Raw genomic sequence first — 21,130 nt, 5'->3', positions numbered from 1 at the left:
AACATAAGAGTTTTACAACCATCATGTTCATGAGTTTTTGTGAAACAAATTATGTCTTTTCCTTTTGCAATAGGCCCTATCCCAGGTCCCCTCCTCCAAGGGTAGTCTCTACAGTTCCAACAAACTAGACTTAGGTAGACCTGGGTAGAATTTGATTGCTACACAGTTTGACACACAAGACTCAAATTTGAGCCTTCACCCCTTTTCATCCATGTTGATCTTGTTGTTTTCTTCCCTATTATAAAATTAACTATTTTTTCTTTACTAACAGCTTGCTGCCCTGCTTTGTCATGAGGCCTAAACACTACAATAACTGCTTTACCATTGTAAAACCATGCTCTTTTCCCTTCATTTCTTGCTGCTCTAATTTTCTCCACTTCTTCTCTTCTCTCCTCTTGTTGTTTGCTAATTAGATCTTCCTCTAAGAAGAAGTGCGAGCCTTTCAAGAGTTTCTTTTTGCTTAAATAATAATATTTGTCTTGCACACTTATCATGATAATTTGAGTAGAAGCCTCTCTTCACATGTCTTTCCCACCCCCTTCCTTGCTTGCCCTCTTCAATATAATTTTCTCATGCAAAAAATCCCCGGCTCAAAACCATTATCTTTAAAAACGTATAGCTTTCATGTTGTTTACAATGACATCTCTCCAATCCCAATGGAAAGTTCGTTCGACAGCAATACTCCTTTTCATGCTCATTTCCTTGTTTTCGCGGAGAAAACCCTATCCTCGTGTTGAGGTAGGTTCCCCGTCCATGTGACCAGCGCTTGCTTGTAGCTTCCCTCTCTAAAACCCGAGATATGAGCCGCGGGGAAATTAGTCTTCCGAGCTGAACAGATAAAAAAACACGGAGAAGAAGAAGAAAAACCCTCTTGATCATCTGTACCTCTGCACGGCCTGTTTGATCAAAACTCAGGTAACTCGCCATTTCATTTCATCTCATTTCATGCAGAGTTTTTAAAACCGAGATCATTTAATAGGATGCCGAGTTATGCTGCTTAAAATACAGAGCTCAGGCTTTCATGTTTAGAACTTCTCAACTGTTTTTGAAGTGCTTTAGTATACTTATTTTTTCACGTCACATGGTTTTATCGCAGATCCGGTTCCAATAGATTTTGCGCATAATAATATTTGCCTTTTCTAGGGCTTTTCCAATTAGAAAGGTTTTTTCTTTTGTTCATCAGGTTTTCAAAGAACGGGTTACTGTGGAAGATTTTGTCTGATAATACTATTATGCCTTTTCTTAAGGTTCTGCGTTTATTTATTTGTTTATTTTTTTGATAAAACGAATACTGATATGGGTAACGGAAATATTTGGGCCAGTGAGCCGCAGTGAAAACGCCATGGATCGGTACCAGAGAGTCGAGAAACCTCGACCGGAGACCCCAATAAATGAAAATGAAATCCGGATAACTACCCAAGGGAAAATGCGGAATTACATCACATATGCAACCAGCCTTCTTCAGGTCAGTAAGAGTTGATTTTTTTGATTTACCATGGTTAGCTCGTTAAAATTTTAAGATTTTTTTTCGCCTATTGGAGGCCCCTTTTTCCCGATAGAGGGACAATGAAAAACATGGTAACAACATCCGGGTACAGCAACCAATGCATAAACACAGTTCCTTCCTAAGTCACATTAACTCTCTTTTTTGGTGATGTGTTCAATTTTTTAATGTAGCACACCTAAATATTAGGGACGTTCATTCTCTTAGTGTCGACATTCACAGAACACATGCTCTGAATAGAGCACACGCGCTCCGGCTTCAGGTGTCCTGACGTTTGCCTATGGTCAATGTCCTGTGCGTTGGCATTCGTCAATTATTTTTAAGCCAAAATTTGGATCTTAATGCGCTTGTGCTAGAGCCTCTCACTTTTGATGGTGGCAATCCTCTCGAGGGGTCGTCTACCTTTTCAACGTCAACCACACCAACATATGCAACACTTGGAATGGATATGTTGGAGGAGGGATTAACATGGTCGCATTGGTAGTGTCAGTGTCATTGTTCGCAATATTGTTGATTTGATAATGAGATTTAGGAGGATGATATATGAGATTCTTCTACCCTAGTTTGTGTTTGCTTTCTATCTTCTTCACCCATGTGATTTATTTTCATAGCATTGAAAGAGAAAATTACCTAGCATTGAATGAGAAAACTACAGTTCTATATGTATGATCTATGTTGTATTATTGTGTGTCTAATTGATTGCAGTTCTTTTTTTTAAATATCAAAAGTTTTACAAGAAAAAGTAATAATTTCTATTCCAGTATAGAAGAAAATCATACTCCTCATGGGCACGAGGCATGTTACATACTTCGAGAATTACTCTTCTTCCCATGAGATAAAACACATCTTCATTGCCTGCTACTCCAAAATACTGAGGTAAACTGCTAGTGGCTGCAAATTAACACTACATTTTATTTTCGCCTTTCATCCACTTAATAACCATCATTGGATCCCTAATGACCTGACGTTTACACAAGGAAATTTTTAAAAGGCTCCTTAATGGCATCATCTTTGTGTAGTTATTTATAATGTTTGTAATATATATATATATATATATATAGATATATATATATATTCCCAAATGAAAACCTTGCAAGACCCCCTTCTCTTCCTTAGAATATCCAAATAGATGACAACTCAACCTCCAATCGGAATTTCAGCTTGTAACCCAATGGGCCTTGGTTGGACCAATGTTAACAGAACTGGATTGGTCATTGAACTGATCAAACTCAAAGTTGGAAATTGGACAAAAAATACACAAATGTAAGAATATATATATATATATATATATATATATATATATATATTCTGATGTGCATCCATATGTATCCAAACCATTATACACAAATAAGCAAATTTTCTCATATATATAGCTGAAATAACACCATTTGTAATCCATCTATGAGTCAACAATCATCAAGAAAGAGGCTCCATATGGCTTCCAGAGTCCCAAAAAATCATCCTACAAGGAATACCTACATATCATCAAAATCATAGCATGCATTGGGATTCATCATCAATATCACCCTCTGGCATGAAAATAAGATAGGAAAAGCTTGACATGTCAAATTAGGATTTTGTTGAGTGATGGACTGTTAATTTTAGGTTACAATGGTATGTTCTATGCTTAAGAGCAATTTACTTCAATTTATTTTTTATTAGCCCAATAGCAATTTCTAGATTAGCAATCACATTAACATGACAGTAAATGCAGATAGAACATAAATAAAAACAGTAGAAGACAAGCCAAAACAAGAGTACACAAGATGTGGCGCATGCAAGGGACAAACCCCAATGTGGGGAAACCCTTTGATCAATTCTTCTTATTATTCTTCAAAATTTCAGCACAGAGAGAGAGAGTACAATATAAAAAATTCACTTGTCCAATCAAAGTCAAATATGTTCAGGCAAACAACAGCCACATGAAGCCCTAAAAGAAAGTTAACGCTGGTCAATGGGGCAAAATTTGTCCTCCAAAATAGCTCGGTCAAACCCAGTCAACTCAGCGTCCAACAGTGATCCGAATCAGCCCAAAACAGTCCCGAATAACTCAGTCAAACTTTGTCAACATAGAGTCAAACTTGCGGTCAAACCCTCCTGTAGTCAACTTGGATTGCCCCGATTTTTGTGCCCAAAAATGTTGCCTACCCAAACAGAAATATCCTCAAGAAAAACGCAGTCAAATCAAGTCAACAGCTGTCTAGTGAACGTTGGTCAAACCCTCTTGCAATTCGGTCAACGCCCAAATAGAAAATTACAGTCTTCTTCTTTGCACGTGTGGAGAGAGAGGCTGCCCAGAAATTTGTACTCAATCAGATGAGGGGAGAGAGATGTGTGTGAAGATGAGTGAGCAAATGAGGAAGAGGCTCCTATTTATATGCAACGTTGAGGATGAAAATACATGTCTTGTGGGCTTGTGATCCTACATTAATTTGTTGGCCGACCTTGACAATTTGTCCATAATAGAAATAAATTCATAATTCCATTTGTACATGTCAGAATGAGATGATCTTTAGATCAATCCTACACTTCTCGGAAAGAGGAATCCAATAAAAATATCAGCTGCATCATATGAGCTGCCCAAGGTGGAGTTTGGCCCTAGTTGCCAAATTTAACACTCCCTCTCAACTAGGAAGAATTCCACCTGCCAAATCATCTGACAATCTGTACCATCCCTGTCATCCCTGCTCTGCGCGGTTGAACCATGAAGAAATATTGAAGAAGAAATGATCGAGAATTGTAGAAATTTCTGTTTTCCCACCCCGGTTTTCAGTTTCTCCTTATTTCTCCTATATAGTTAAATGCCCTTTCCCATAACCATACATTTGACAAGCTGAAAAAATAAATTTGCTGAAAACACAAATTCTGGAAATTTTACAGAATGCTGGAAATTGCAGAAATAAAAATCAGCAGTAATAAACAGCCATTAAAACACATTTAAACACTGAGATTTTTGGTTAATGTGACCCTGGAAAAACCCCCTACAACTCTTGGGGAAAACTAGTTTGAGAGCTCTTCTTTATTTCTGAAAATTGCCTTTTACAGTGAGAAATTTTCAGCAAAAAATCAACAAGCAAATTTACAACTTATCTCTTTTCCCATGCTTCACAACAAACTGGAAATTACAGCAAACAGGACAGCAATAAATGCTGTACGGTCTCCTCGATTTTCGTGCCCACTTTCAGCATTAAATGCTGCTGTATGGCCCTCGTTTTGCGTGCAGAAAAACCAACAAATTGCTCCTCAATTTTTGTGCAAACCTCTCCTCGAAAATCGTGCCAAAATCTGCCTTTCACTGTGTGCTGAATCAGCTGTACAAATCTGCTCAACTGCTGCCTTGGAATGTGTGCCAAGCTGCTGTCTCCTTCTCCTCCCTGCTCAGAAATCTCTCTTGCTCTCTTGCTCTCCTTCTCCCAATATGCTCATGAAAGAATTGAATCGAATGTGATCTTTTTCTCCTTTTCCTCCCTTAATATAACTCCAAATGACTTTTGGGTGACCCAAGTGACTTTTGGGTGATCTCTAAATCCAATGGCTGAAATAGATTTAGATCAATGGCTAAGATTAAATGCTCATTTAAATCTCACTTTTTATTTTTTAATTCACCCCACTTTAATAAAGACCCACTTAGTCATTTATTTCCAAAGTCACTTTTCCTTTCTAATTTTTCATTGCCTTTATAAAAGTCACTTTAAAATTAAACTTAGTAACTTTATCACTTAAAGTCACTTTTAAATTAGATTTAACTTTATAAAATTATAAAGTCACTTTAGGAGAAAAATTAAATTCTTTTGGACACTTTTCCCTAGGCCAAAGATCAAAGCCTAAGGGAACCACCTGTCCTCCGGTACCAAATTTCAACACTCCCTCTTATCGAGGAAGGTGTTCCTCATCACACCCATCTTGTCTCTGAAGTAGACATGCTTGCCCCGTGGTAAGGCTTTGGTAAGGATATCTGCAACCTGCTTATCAGTGGAAATATACTCAAGCTTCACAACTCCCTTCTGAACATAGTCTCTGATGAAATGATATCTGATCCTGATATGCTTTGACCTGTCATGAAATACTGGATTCTCCGTGAGTTTAATGCAACTCTGATTATCACAGTAAATCACTGAAGGTCTCAACGGCTGACCAAATAAGCCAAACAACATCTTGCGAAGCCAGATAACCTCACAACTAGCTAGACTGGTTGCCATATACTTTGCTTCCGCTGAACTCAGTGCTACTGACTGCTGCTTCCGACTGAACCATGACACTACTGCTGAACCCAACCCAAAACAACACCCTGAAGTGCTCTTCCTATCAGAAGCACAACCTGCCCAATCAGAATCAGTGTATCCTGCCAATCTCACTCCATCTCCCTGCCTGTAGTCCAGACCATAATCCACTGTCCCTTGCAAGTACCACAAAATGTGTTTTGCAGCCACCAAGTGAACCTTCCTAGGCTTACACATAAACTGACTCATCGTGTTGACTGCAAAACAGATATCTGGTCTAGTGTTGACCAAATACATCAAGGAACCAATCAGCTGCCTGTACAATGTGGGATCCACCAACTCGGAATCTGAAGCATGAAGCTTCTTCCAGTTGGTGATCATCGGTGTCGACATGGGTCTACAATCCTCCATGTGGAATCTGCTAAGGATGTCCACAATATACTTCCCCTGTCCCAGGAAGAAATGCCCCTCCTCCTGCCACACCTCCAAGCCCAAAAAGTAATGCATCAAGCCGATGTCCTTTATTTCAAACTCCGTCGCAAGATCTCTCTTGCAGTGTTCTATGAGTCTCTCTGCACCTGTAATGACTAATTCATCCACATACAGCACCAGAATGAGAGGCTCCTCACCAATCACAACAAAGTAAAGGTTCAGATCTGCCTCACTCTTTGTGAAACCCATCCCCTGCAAATATGTATCTATCCTGGAGTACCAAGCTCTGGGAGCTTGCTTCAGGCCATAAAGGGCCTTCTTTAGTCTACACACATGGGACTCCTTCCCATGCACCTCAAAGCCCTGTGGCTGCTCAATGTACACCTCCTCCTGTATGAAGCCATTGAGAAATGCGGTCTTCACATCCATCTGGTGGATCTTCCAACCCATCTCTGCTGCTATCGATATAATGGAACGGATCGAAGTATATCGAGCCACGGGAGCGAAGGTCTCCTCATAATCAACTCCCTCTACCTGGGAGAACCCTCTAGCCACAAACCTCGCTTTGAATTTCTCAATGCTGCCATCTGCAGCATGCTTTACCTTGTAAAGCCATCTGGAAGTAACCACAGATTTGCCCTCAGGCCTTGGCACCACCTCCCAAACATCACTCTTCATGATAGAAGAATACTCCTCCTGCATGGCCTCTCTCCAGACCTGTTGGCTAGCTGCCTCCTCATAGCTAGAAGGCTCAGAGTCAAGGATGCTGGTAACCATCGCCATATAGCTACAAAACCTCTCAGGTGGTCTACTCTCTCTGACCGGCCTCTTCGGCTCAGCAACAGATGTGGCATCTCTCAAGGTGTCCTGAAGCCACTTGGGCTTTCTCTTCCTTGAGCATGTTTCTCCCATAGGAGAATGAAACTCCTCCTCCTCATCACCATCAGTAGCCTGAGCTCCTGACTGTCTGTCTGCTGTCCTCCTGCCTGCACCTGAACCTGTAGAAGCTGAGGCACCGTGTGAACTGTCCATCAATGGACTCCCTAGTGAACTGCTCTGCATGCTGCCCGGAGCACCACCCCTCTGGCTCGGCGAGCTACTGCTCACTGACGGACCTGGCATCCTCATAGATGTACCTCCGGATCCTCCTGATCCCTGCCCACTGGATCCTTGCGACTGACTCAACTGCTGCTGAGGGTCTGGCTGATCCAGATACTCTAACTCCCATGACCTCCTAAAGGCCCTGTTCTTCTCGAACTTCACATCTCGTCTGACAACAACTCTCCTCTGTGCAGGAATGTAAATCCGAAAGGCCTTTGAGGTCTCACTGTAGCCCACAAAGATACTCTTCTCTGCGGTGGGTTCTAGTTTGGTCCTCTTCTCCTTGGGTATATAGGAGTATGTAATGCATACAAAGATATGAAGATGACCAATATCAGGCTTCTTCCTAGAGAAAGCCTCCTCCGGAGTCATGTGCCCCAAGGCACGATGCAGACTCCTGTTCTGCAAGTAAACAACTGTGTTGCAGGCCTCTGCCCACAAGAACAATGGCAACCCCTGATGATGTAACATGGCTTTGGCAGCCCCTATGATGGATCTGTTCTTCCTCTCCGCAACCCCGTTCTGCTGGGGGTTGTAAGGAACAATGAACTCCCTCCTAATGCCTGCCTCCGCACAATAGTCAACAAACTCTCCAAGGGTGTACTCTCCTCCATTGTCCGACCTCAAGGACTTGATCTTTCGACCTGTCTGAGTCTCCACAAGAGCTCTGAACTCCTGAAATCGCTTGAAGACCTCACTCTTGGTCTTAAAAAAATAAATCCAGGTCCTCCTGGAGTGATCATCAATGAATAAAACATAGTACTCATATCCACTCAAGGAAACATGAGACATCCGACTGCTCACATCAGAATGAATCAAATCAAGTATCCCCGTCGCTTTGCTGTCACTGCTGGGAAAAGGGGATTTGGCAAATTTGCCCATCGCACAACCTCTGCAAGTATCAAAGTGATCAGTACTGAAATCTGGCACCCCTGTAGTGATCTCCCGCAATGTCCTCAAGGCTCCATGATACATATGTCCCATCTTGCGGTGCCAAATCTCACACAGCTCAGAACTGCTAGCTCTGCTGTCGGTACTACTGCTCAATGCCAAAAGGGGCTGGAATGCAAACTTGTACACCTTTGCATGGCGTACACCTATCACACTAGCTGAATCAGCTGGAGTGCCCCTGGGATACATCAACACCTGTCCTCCCCTGAACAGTACCTCATATCCTCTGTCCTCCAAAGCTGAGACGGATATGAGGTTCTTCCTCATCCCTAGCACATAAAGAACCTCTGACACCTTCAAGGGAGGTTTGGACTCCCTCTGAAATGTCACTGTCCCCACCCCGAATGCTCTAACAACTCTGTCATCACCGAGTACTACCTCAATATCAGTGCCACTCTCTGAAAGCTCTAAGAAGTACTCACGGACTCCTGTCATATGACGTGAAGCCCCACTGTCCACATACCAGATACCTGAAGATGCTCCGCTAATTGAGGGAAAAGCATGCTCCCTCTGAACCTGTGTGGCAGGTGATCCTGCACTAGGGGACTCACACGTAGTGAACGCAAACTCTCGGTCAAAACGACCAGCAAAGTCCTCAATCTCTGCTGAAGCTGCCACGTCCTGGTTCTTCCCCTTCTTCTTCTTCTTCTCCGGACACACAACTGCATAGTGTCTCATCTTTTGACAATTCCAACACTTCACCTTGGAATAGTCCTTCTGTGTGTTCCCCTGTTTACCTTTACCTTTGCCTTTGCCCCCACCACTGCTTGTGGAAGCCTGTTTCTTCCCTTTGCCTTTTTTGCCTCCTGCTACCAGTGCTACATCCTCATCCTGCTCAACTGGCTTGGCTGCCCCAAGCTGGCCTTTCCTGATCTCTATTTGAATGCAATCACCCCAAAAACTCTCCCATGTGGGAAGGGTCTCATGTGCACAAACCCCATCAGCAAAGTTCAACCATGAACGGGGGAGGCCATTCACTGCAATCCGCACCAACTCAGTGGGTGGAATGGCCTCTCCAATCGCTGCCAACTCATCTCTCACATTAGTAATCTTTGTGAGATATCCAGCTGTACTATCATTACCCATCTTAATGTTCTTCAGCTTCTCCTTCAGGACCATCTTCCGGTTCTCATTGGTACTCTGGTAGAGATTGGACAATGCTGTCCACATTTCATGGGCATTGCTCTTTCCTCTCACATGAGGAATGCAATGGTCTTTGATTCCGTCTAGAATCAGCCTCTTACCCTTGTTGTTCTTTTTATTATAAGCTGTCAACTGAGTAGCATCAGTAGGCACAACAACAGGGTTCTGTGTGGTATGCACCATGATATCCCAGACTTCTGCCTTCTCAAAGATACTCTGCATTCTCTCCTTCCAAATGCTGTAATTTATATGCCCATCCAGCCTATCCTCCACCCTGAATCCCAATGACATCCTGCTGTCCTAAAACTGAACAATAGCACTGCTGTAGTAAAGATAAAACTGCTGTTTATGAAAAATTCCGCTTGCTGGAATTTTCTGAGTGAAAAATCAGCAACTGTAATTTTTCCTTTTGCTGTCCCAAACTGCCCTTCAGCACTCAAGCTCCGATACCATGTAGAAATTTCTGTTTTCCCACTCCGGTTTTCAGTTCCTCCTTATTTCTCCCGTATAGTTAAATGCCCTTTCCCATAACCATACATTTAACAAGCTGAAAAAAATAAATTGGCTGAAAACACAAATTCTGGAAATTTTACAGAATGCTGGAAATTGCAGAAATAAAAATCAGCAGTAATAAACAGCCATTAAAACACATTTAAACACTGAGATTTTTGGTCAATGTGACCCTGGAAAAACCCCCTACAACTCTTGGGAAAAAAAACCAGTTTGAGAGCTCTTCTTTATTTCTGAAAATTACCTTTTACAGTGAGAAATTTTCAGCAAAAAATCAACAAGCAAATTTACAACTTATCTCTTTTCCCATGCTTCACAGCAAACTGGAAATTACAGCAAACAGGACAGCAATAAATGCTGTATGGTCTCCTCGATTTTCGTGCCCACTTTCAGCATTAAATGCTGCTGTATGGCCCTTATTTTGCGTGCAGAAAAACCAGCAAACTGCTCCTCGATTTTTGTGCAAACCTCTCCTCGAAAATCATGCCAAAATCTGCCTTTCACTGTGTGCTGAATCAACTGTACAAATCTGCTCAACTGTTGCCTTGGAATGTGTGCCAAGCTGCTGTCTCCTTCTCCTCCTTGCTCAGAAATTTCTCTTGCTCTCATTTTCCCAATCTGCTCATGAAAGAATTGAATCGAATGTGATCTTTTCCTCCTTTTCCTCCCTTAATATAACTCCAAATGACTTTTGGGTGACTCAAGTGACTTTTGGGTGATCTCTAAATCCAATGGCTGAAATAGATTTAGATCAATGGCTGAGATTAAATGCTCATTTAAATCTCACTTTTTATTTTTTAATTCACCCCACTTTAATAAAGACCCACTTAGTCATTTATTTCCAAAGTCACTTTTCCTTTCTAATTTTTCATTGACTTTATAAAAGTCACTTTAAAATTAAACTTAGTAACTTTATCACTTAAAGTCACTTTTAAATTAGATTTAACTTTATAAAATTATAAAGTCACTTTAGGAGAAAAATTAAATTCTTTTGGACACTTTTCCCTAGGCCAAAGATCAAAGCCTAAGGGAACCACCTGTCCTCCGGTACCAAATTTCAACAAGAATGTATCATACCATTCTCCACTGACTTGAAGTCCGTCTCCAATAATCGAGAGTGTATCATACTACTCTACACTGGCCCGAAGTTAGTCTCCATTGATCTCAGATCAATATCAAACATCCTAGCATAGGCGTCTATCGATAGCACTATGGTCCCTATCCTCATTTCCGTACTCATTGGTTAGATGAGAAGTACTTCCCATGAGTCCCAGACTGCATGGGTAGGATATATCGATAGGAGAAGGTGAACAACTCATCCTGCTCATATGCCATAGGAGAAGGTGAATTACTCATCCTATGCATATCTCAACCATCATGGGGTATCACAGGGGAAGGTGAACCACTCACCCTGTACATCGTGCACCACTAGGGGAAGGTGAACCACTCACCCTATGGTCGCTCATCGCTCCAATAAGTCCCCCAAGCCCTCTCGGAGCTCTCAAAGCTCAATATCCAAATCAAATAGGACCCTCAGAAGAGGGTCTCTCCACGACTCCAAGTCGTTCACGGAAGGTTAAGAATTTGACCTTCCCCATGGGCTTCGTAAGAATATCTGCAACCTGATCATCAGTCCCAAAATGACGGAGCCTTATTGCTCCCCGTTGTACCATATCCCGAATAAAGTGGTACCTGATATCAATATGATTGGAGAAGTCCTGAAACACGAGATTCTCAGAAAGACGAATCCCAGTTTGGTTGTCTTAGAAGATCATGGTGGTATCGAACACATGTGCAAACAACTCACTAAAGAGCTTCCTCAACCAAAAAACTTCACAGGAGGTCATACTAGTAGTGATATATTCGGCCTCAACGGTGCTCAAAGCAACCAACTTCTGCTTCCTGCTCATCTAGGATTGAAGCAAAACCTAGAGCGAAGCAACATCATGATGTGCTTTTACGATCCACCACACTGCTAGCCCAATCAACATCAGAATAATCATGGAGCCTTACATTTTCGGCAGTGTATCTCAGTCCATAGGTGATTGTGACCCGAAGATATCTCAAGAGTTTCTTGGTAGCAATCCAATGTATGTGATGAGGCTCGACCAATGTTGCAGGAAACGCCCCCCCCGGATCTAACCCCTGAAATGTGGTTCGTACAGATGCGTCCAGGAAGCGCCTCTTGAAACACGGTTCCGAAATTCCAAAACGCGTTTCGGACTGAGAATGACGCTTCCTGGAAATTTCGGAAGCGTCCTTCTGAAACGCGTTTCGGAATCTCTGAAGCACGTTTCGTACGACGCTTCGGAGGCTGAATCGTACGGTTCCCGTACGATTCCGTACGCACTTCGGAAAAGTGTGCCGCGTAGCCTAAAAAAATTGTTTTTTGGTGAGTTTGCTTGTTGGGAGTGGATCCACTTTGAGTTAGGGTTGAGGAATGAAGGGAATAAAACCCCCATTCATCCCTCATGGTAATGTTAAAGGAGAATGTCACTTTTACTTAAATTTTTAACATTACCATGAAATGACTCAGGATGTTTGAGAGTGGTTCCAGCCTCATTGGACTTCATATGGAGAAATTAGAATTTCATATCCTATTCAAAAATCAGCAGACTTAACAGTTTTCAGGAATTCAGGATCAATGGGATTGTGGCATTTCATTAGATTATATCAAGTATGAAGGTATGCGATTAGCATTTAATCAAGAGCACCAAGCCCTATATGTACCCTAGTGTTGGTGGTGTTAATTGTTGAACTCCTTTTTCATGCCCTTAGCAAAAAATTACCTTTCAATCAAGCCAAAATCATCGATCAAGCATGTTAAGCTTTTTCTACCATATTTTAAGTCTTGGATTAGGTAGTTTGATCAAAATTGGGCAATGTTGACTAATATTCCTAGACAATTGAGGTAGAGGCAAAGGCTAGACAAGGGGAGAAGAATCTTGATTCTAGATGGTTGATGCATCTAAATGGTTGATGCTCGAATAATTAATCATTAATGTACAATGGATGCTGTATCTATCTTGATTTATGCAAAATTATGCATGTTTTCATGTCTTCTACAACTAATTTGGTATTTGGGATGTTTGTTTTGAGTATAAATGCAAATATATATATATATATATATAGCAGACGCTTTGCTTCCTAGATTTTTGGAAAATAATGCTTCTGCATCCCCGCTTCCAAAAAACGTCCCCGTTTCGTCCCCGCTTAGTGCAACATTGCTGATGACAAAGGCAACGTCTTGATGGTGAAGATGAGGTAAGGATGAAGGTGAATGCATGATCTTGCCTTTCACCATGGAAGGCAGCCATCTCATCGTCTCCAACTCTGCACAACAGGGATGGTCGTCATGTCCAAAAATGCTAATGTTTCACTTAGGCTAATACTCATCCAGCTGTCAAAAAGGTGGTGAAGTTAACTTACTTATCCATCCAAAGTGTGGTTAAACAGGTGCATGATGGGTGCATTGTCAAACCCATAACATGGCTGCTAAGAGTTCTGGACTTCTGATCAAGCTATCAAAGCTGGAACTGGAAATGGAACCAGTCAAGGGTCAGATCAGGGCCTGACTGGAACTGTTAGGAGAACTGGTTTGAAGAACTGGTCTACTTAAAAATACATGGCATATGCAAAATTCAATAAAACAAAATACGGTCACATAAATCAATGCAAATCAAACCATTAGACATGAAATATAAAAAGTTTTCTCGGGTGTATAACATGTAAGGCAAAATGGCAGTGTGATACAAACGAAACAAAATACATAAACATCGAGGATCTGAACGGCCTCTAGAGTCCAAAAAACATATAATACAACAAATAATTACATATAATCAAAATTATCACCTATACTGGGATCCTTTGCCTTCTCTGGCCTCTGTCTCGATCCTCTAGGGACGTCAACACTGGTTCTTGGTGCTACCTGTGGATCCAAGTCCGTCCACCATGTTGCTGTTCAAGTCAACACCCTCCAATTTTAATGAAATCAGCTATAATCCAATGATTAAAATGAGGCATAAAGCTGAACTTTCCTAATCATTGGTTTTGAGTTGAGTGAAGGGTACATTTTATTTTTTTCACCAAGATCTCAACAGTCAACACCAACATCAGGATATGTAGAGGGCTTGGTGCTCTCAATTATATTGCAACCCCATACTTTTAAAATTTTTATTACCAAGATCTTAACAGTCAACACCATGCCATCACCAACATCAGGATATGTAGAGGGCTTGGTGCTCTCAAAGATATTGCAATTCCATAACTTTGTACATGACAGAATCCAGTCCTGCGATGCTGCAATTGCCAGTCCTGGAAACAGAAAATGTTGAAATTCCGAAACCTGTGAAGTATGCTGAATTCTGAACTGGATATGAAATTCTACTTTCTTGCTATGAACTCAAATGAGGTTGGAAACACTTTGAACAAATGTGGAGCTATAAATGGGATGGAAAAGGAATATGAAGGACAAGTTGATAATAGCATTTATGGCTGATTTTTTTTCATCTTTTTGGTCCTTCTATTTTGTTTTTTTACCCAAAGCTGGCATGCTGGTGTATCCATGGTTGGGGACTGGTGGCCGGAACTGGCATAGTTGTCCCGTTTACTGGCTGGTTAGGGTGTTGACTGTTGTGTATCAGCTGGTTCAGGTACAGTCCACTGGATTTGATACCACAGTTTCTGAATAGTAGCATAGTGCAGCAACAAGTTAATGCCCATGTTTAATAAGTAAATATTCTTTTGCATACACCTTAGATATTAGATGTTAAGTAGACAACAGATGGTTCTCTCATATTTCCAGTATTAACCTTTTGTGCCAGTTCCCAGTTTTATCACAAGGATGATTTTCTTTTTCTTTTTATCTTTTAATTTGCACCCAGTCTTTTATGTTCTATTCTCATAATTCATTACTAAAACCTCTGTTTTGTGTCAACCATGGGGTAATCATTTTATAGGGCCATCTCTGGGCTTTGGTTAAATCAGGTCAACTTGGAGGATAAAGCATGCTATGATTCCCTTGAGCTTTAAGCTCATCAAGGGAATTTGCTGCAACTTAGTGTCTGTAACATTGAGGACCGAGACTATGATGACCTACTCTTCCCTTAAAATTAAAAATTTTCCGTTTCATGTGTTTCCCAACAATTATGTATTAAAATTTATAGATTCCTATGAATAGGATTAAAGCTGGGGTTCTGGTCTCCTAATAATCACCCCTTTTTTAAACAAAAATGGAGGCATATTTTTATGTTGTTGGTCATTCAACTAAATACTCTGTTCCTGGAAGTGAGCACTGCTACAGGTATTTTAAAATATACATCTTGTACGTCATATTTTGCAGCTAGGTATTTTAAAATATACTTCCTGTCTGCCATATCTTGCAGCTGTGGGATGGACCAATTTCAAAACATGCAAGTTGGGTTACATACAATTGTGAAATCTATGTACGGGCTTCAGTTATTGTGTGCAATGCAGCAATAGATGTTTGGTGTTAACTAATGTTTATAATTCATTTTGGCATTTCTATAGAAGGAAAAAGCCTCAGCTGAAATAATCCTAAAAGCTATGGGAAGGGCGATCAACAAGACTGTAACGATTGCAGAGATTATCAAGGTAAACACACTGGCAACCAGTCAATTGACCTTTCAGGGTATATGTATTCTTAAATTTTAAATGGATTTGTTGTTTCTTTTATACAAAGAGTGTGGACCCACTTGAATATTTGAAATCCAAGTTGTCCAGTTGGACAGATATGGTAATCTTTAAAAGAATTCACATAGGTACAGCTTGGTCCTTGCAGAGAAGGATTGCTGGTCTGCATCAAATTACTAGTATTGGATCAATTGACATAACTGATTCATGGGAACCACTGGAGGAAGGCCTTCTTCCGTAAGTCATTCATAACTTTTGAAGTACTGTTTGAATTTCTGTACCTCTTTGTGAAACATCCATACTAAAAGTCTCTGCTAGTAGGATATGCAAGTGTTTGCGATGGTTATTAGGTATTGCATTCAATACTATTTCTGTAAACATTAATAATAGTTTTAATACAATGTGTGATATAATTGCAGACTTGAAACCACTCGGCATGTATCCATGATTACAATTACTTTATCTACCAAAGAGCTGGATCAAACTTCAACTGGGTAAATCACTTGTATTATCCATTATCAGGAATAATGTATAGGCCCTTTGATTCCTGGTGAATAAGTTTGTTGTAGAATGTTGCCTTATTTATCAGTGATGCAGGTATCAACCTCCATTGCCAGTGGATCAAGTTAAGCCATTGATTGAATTTGAATATGATGGAGGTAGTACTTTTTTGTGTATTTGCAAATACAACATTTTGTTTATTAAGTTATTTCATTTGGTTTGCTTTGTAGTATTTTTCATCAATCTAATTCTTCTCTCCTGAATGTTATAGAGGGCTCACCTATTGGTGGAAGGGGTAGAGGCCGTGGTGGTCGGAGTAGGGGTAGAGGAAGAGGTATTTCAACTTTGACTGGATTGTTGAGATGCTTTGTCTCATTTTGTCAAGCTCTAATCAATATATACTATCTTATCAACACAGGAAATTTTATGATGGGTGGTGATTATAATGGGGATGGGACCTATATAAGGGGTCGGGGTCGGGGGCGAGGAAGAGGTTGGGGTCGTGGTCGGGGGCGGGGAAGAGGTTACAGTACAATAGATCCTAACCAGGAGGCAGGTAAATTTGACAAACCTGATGCGCCGGTCCTTCTTCTTGAAGGATGTGGTAATTCAATGATGGGTTGCACTTGATTTATGAGATTATGTTGTCTTTGCTTTTCTGTTACAATGAGCATGAAATTTGCTTTTTTCGTTCGGTAATAGGCAACCCCTTCATTCAATTGTTTCATCCCTTTGAATTATTTTCTTGCCTCATTTGTTGGAAAAATGTCAAATTCTGAAAGCTGGGGAAAAATAATGCTAATATGTATTAGTGTGTTGATATATACAATTATGTTGTACAAACTTGCTTCGTTGTGTCATGTGGTAAATATTTTTTCAAGCTTTGCAAGGCAACATTTAAGTTGTCATTTGTAGTTTATACAGTAGAGAAAATATTGGGCTAATTAGGATGCAGGTAAATATGACAAACCTGGTGGGCCAGTCATTCCTCAAAGGTATGGCCATTTGACAATGGATGTACAGATTTAGGAGATTGCACTGATTTTTCTTTTCTGTAACAAGAAGTATGAATTTTTAAGTATAGCCTTGTAAGTTTGGTTTTCATTCTCTTTGAACTGTATCTTATGGTTCACCTTGATTTGTTTGAAAGATGTCAATTTCCGAATGCATTTGTTAATAATACTGTCATATATTAGTGGGTTTTGACTTGCGGTTATATTGTACAATACTTGCTTTGTTATGATCGTGGGTGGCATATGGTAAAGGATTTCAGGCTTCCAAAGCAACATAAAGTTTTCAAGTTATACAAAAGATATAATTTGAAAGAAGATTATTTTGTACAATTAATAGGGTACATCCAACTTCTTACTACTATAAATACATCCTACAATATTGTTGTTGATGTCCAGGAACATCTCTGTCCAATCCTAATTGTGTATGTAATTTTCTTATCTTTCTTTCCACAAGGAAAAAGCTTTATATTTATTATGAGTGAATATATAGATGGCTGTTCCATGACTTTGCTTCCATGGATTTTTATGTCTGTTCAATTCAGACAAAAGTCTGAATGTCATTGACAATCTAGCAGTGTCCATACGAACACCGTAGCATATGACCAGGGCATTACATTGCTGTTCTTGACACATTATACTGCACAAAAACGCTCAGAAATACTGTTGATACATGCTGAAACATATTATATGACCTGAGAAAAACAGTGTATAGACAAAATATAACTATTCTGTACCAGAGTGCAAAGTTGTGCTGTGACAAAAAAACTGAAAAGGTTACAGAGCACTAGATATATTATATAGAACTGTCCCAAAAAGGAGAGAAGAAAAAGAGAACATTAGTTTTTTTGTAAATTAGTTATACGTGGAAGACCATCTGGTTGTGTTCCACTCCATCTGTCAGGTTAGAGATGACGAAGGTGCCTGTCATGAGCTTCAGAGCATCTTTGGAGAGTCACTAGAGTCCATTGGTAGTAGTGTTTAATTCACGCATAATGTGTGTAAAGTAGGTCCACTTAAAGGAGGCGAGAGTTTCCTTGACCATAGGATGGACTGAAGGTAAATGTTTTCAACCTATGCTTTATTGTTTGCCCAGCTTATGACTAGTTTGGATTTGCCCGTCATCTGTAATCTCTTTACATTTTTCTCTGATGCAGTGTGTAGTACGACACAAAGTGCAATTACTCAGCCCTGTTGTTGGTTCCTTTCCCAGGTGCATATCTGACCTGTATGCTGTGTGATTGAGTGAGAAATAGAACAACACCAACATCGCAGTGTGGCGGATAGCCTTGTGAAGTGCTGTCAAAATACCCCTATGGAGTATCCAAAGTAATGGTGGCATGATTGGGATATGTCGCTGCAGGGATTTTCGGTCAACGTTGTGCTCCATGCACAATCTTGTCACCAAGCCATTGGTAATCTCTGTAGGGATGAACCTGGAGTTAAAGATTGCTGTGTCCCTGGCCCACCATATACAATTAATCAGAATGCTTGGAAGGCCCTTGAAAGAGGAAACACCTTTGTTTTCGAGCCATGATTTTAGGCAATTTATCAGACTAGCTGATGCACATGTTCTGGTTATATGCAGCTCTGAGAATCCTGTGTGTAACCTGCACTGTAGATGCACAGGATATAAAAGTGTGAGCAATGCCTTCTGGGGAAGATTTACATAAAATGCAATAGCGGGTCCTTCCCATCCACGTTTGATGAGATTGTCCCATGTAAGTAGTTTGTTGTTTAATGCCAGCCATAGAGTGAGCTTGGAATTTAATGGAGCGTGGAGTTTCCACATATATTCCCACAACCATTTGGTTTCAATTGTGAAGAGAGTGGAGATATATGACTCATATCCCAGTTTTGCTGTAAAATCTCCATTGTGTGGATTTTTTGACCAGACCAGGTCATCTTCTATCTCTTCCCGAAGTCTGATGAAGTTTGAGGCGAGGAGGTCAGCATGCAAAAAAAATGTTATCGTATCTACTGGACCTCCTATCTCAGAACTTGGCATGTATTTTGTCATTTGCAGATGAAATAACTGTCCGTAAGCATATTGAAGAGATTTGATTATCCAACCTGATGATATGCCATTTTGTTTTGTTTTTTCTTTTATCCTCCTCTTAGTGGTTTGCTTCCTTTGCAAGAAGATGATCAAATCTTTCAATCAAATTTAAATATAACTTGGGTGTCTGTATCTATATACTGGCTTTCGAGCTTCAATATTTGTTGACTAGATATATATTTCTTTCAGCAGTCCTTTATATGAACTTTTTGTTTGTTGACCTGTTTCCCAAATCTGAATGGCGTACTGTTCAATTGGCTTCAAAAGGAACGGTAATCTGTAACTCAAACAGCCCAGTATTAGCAATTATGATTGGAGTCTGGATCATGAATGCTCTCCAACCAATCTGATCAGGTTCCTTTCTCGTAATGTTTATGATCATAACGATTGTTACCTAAAAGTTACATTTGAATTTATGTTGACATGATTCAAAAACTTATTTTCATTGCTACAGAAAATAAAATAAAGTTTACACTTGGTTCTGTTGTTTCACTTTAGCGACTGTTTCTTATTTAGCATACTTTAATGTCTCTACATATTGCAATTTTTTGACTATGTTTGCCATCAAGTAGCTTGTATGTTTCCAAGATTACTAACTGATATAAGTTAGGATAGCTCACACATTTTTCTTGCTATAAAACATGTGTAGCAAACATATCTATTCTATGGAAGAGAAGACTCATCGTGAATTGTTAAAAATTGTTTTTAGTGCATCAAAATCTCTCTAATGCGTTTTCATATAATGTATCCTATTATTGCCCCTCTTAAACCAATTTGGCTTGGATCTTCATGATGATAAAGTAATATTCATTTCTGTCAACTGACTGGAATTCATGCCAGTAATTTACTTAAAACATATGTTGCCATGTCAATATCTTGTTATTGGCAACATTGGTGGTTGAGCAACCTTGCTCATTGGTGGAGAAATGTAGTTTTTTCACATCAAGACAATTTTGGTAATGTTATTTACACTGGCTTTAAAAATTAGAGCCTTTCATAAATACATCTTCCCTTCCATAACTGTCTCAATGGAAGAATTGGCACAGTATTATCAACTATGATGCATCTAAAACAAATGATTTAGAACAAACCTTTGATTTCTAGGTGCAGTTTACCATTTTGGTCTACTGCAAGAGATTTCTTACTGTGCTATTAAAAACACAGTTAGATTTTCATTTTTCAGATATTCTTGCTAGTGCTATTTAAGCACTACATACAGCTTATGCATTTCGGGAGGTACACAGGTGTAAAATCTTTGCTTTTATTTGTTGGCATGTCCGGAGAGGCTCGTGTAGGTAAGGGATACATCTGAGTAAGAAAGTATTTTAACTTTCATATTTACAGGACGGGATCGTGGCAGAGGCAGGGGTCGTGGAAGAGGCAGGGGTTACAGGTCAGATGGATCAATCCAGGTTGCTGCTGGGCCAGTAACTGCAGAATAGATGGCATTCAATGTGGGCCTAGAGCATAGTCTCATCAAGGTTTATAAATTTGTGTATTTTAGTTTTTATTCAAGGTACATCCATTGTGAATTGAATGTTGTGTTCTTGTGGATATCTCATTCATTGAACTCTAGATTTTAGAAATTCAAAGTGTATTTTTAAAAGAACAGTGCATTCTTTTATATTCGGACATTTTATATACCTTGTTAATTCTAACAGTTTATTTGGACGTTGGTGGGTTTGTTTATACGATGGACGTCCTTCCTACTTGTTTGGAAAGATGGGATTTAATGTAACTCTCATTTATAATTTGTCTACATGAATTTTATGAGATTTCTTGAAGAGTAATAAATATACGCATTTGATTCATTTCAACACGTCAGTACATCGCCTGATTATTGTTTCGCCAAGTTTTGGCTTTACTATATCTAATTGCGGTTAAAGATTCCTTTTTAAATTACCATATGTTATTTTAGCCATGGTGGATATGTGGTGCACTGGAACTCTGAATTTTATCAGTCTGGATTAAAATGCTTAAATTTTGTTAAACGAGTCGTGTCTCAAATGTGAGGTGAAATGGATGTCATGGATGTAGATCATCATTT

General features: G+C 39.9%; 1 protein-coding gene across 2 annotated transcripts; it reads left to right on the top strand.

Moving 5' to 3' along the window:
* The first annotated feature begins 757 nt into the window (after positions 1-757).
* LOC149155473 (uncharacterized) lies at positions 758-20,900 on the top strand. Of its 2 annotated transcripts, none has more exons than XM_089445622.1 (9): positions 758-915; positions 1,323-1,465; positions 15,394-15,474; positions 15,662-15,750; positions 15,933-16,007; positions 16,111-16,172; positions 16,286-16,348; positions 16,433-16,570; positions 20,428-20,900. In XM_089445622.1, the coding sequence occupies exons 2-9, from the start codon at positions 1,343-1,345 to the stop codon at positions 20,523-20,525; spliced, it is 729 nt and encodes a 242-aa protein (XP_089301748.1). In that variant the 5' UTR covers positions 758-915; positions 1,323-1,342; the 3' UTR covers positions 20,526-20,900. The 2 variants fall into 2 exon arrangements, with proteins under 2 accessions (XP_089301748.1, XP_089301747.1); XM_089445621.1 differs by having other exon boundaries at positions 15,391-15,474.
* The last annotated feature ends 230 nt before the right edge of the window (positions 20,901-21,130 follow it).

Source organism: Pinus tabuliformis, chromosome 9 (genome assembly GCF_031772625.1).
Source record: "Pinus tabuliformis cultivar Carrire ecotype Pingquan chromosome 9, CPIR1, whole genome shotgun sequence".
Classification (NCBI taxonomy): Eukaryota; Viridiplantae; Streptophyta; class Pinopsida; order Pinales; family Pinaceae; genus Pinus; species Pinus tabuliformis.
This window is presented reverse-complemented; position numbering and strand designations above follow the sequence as displayed.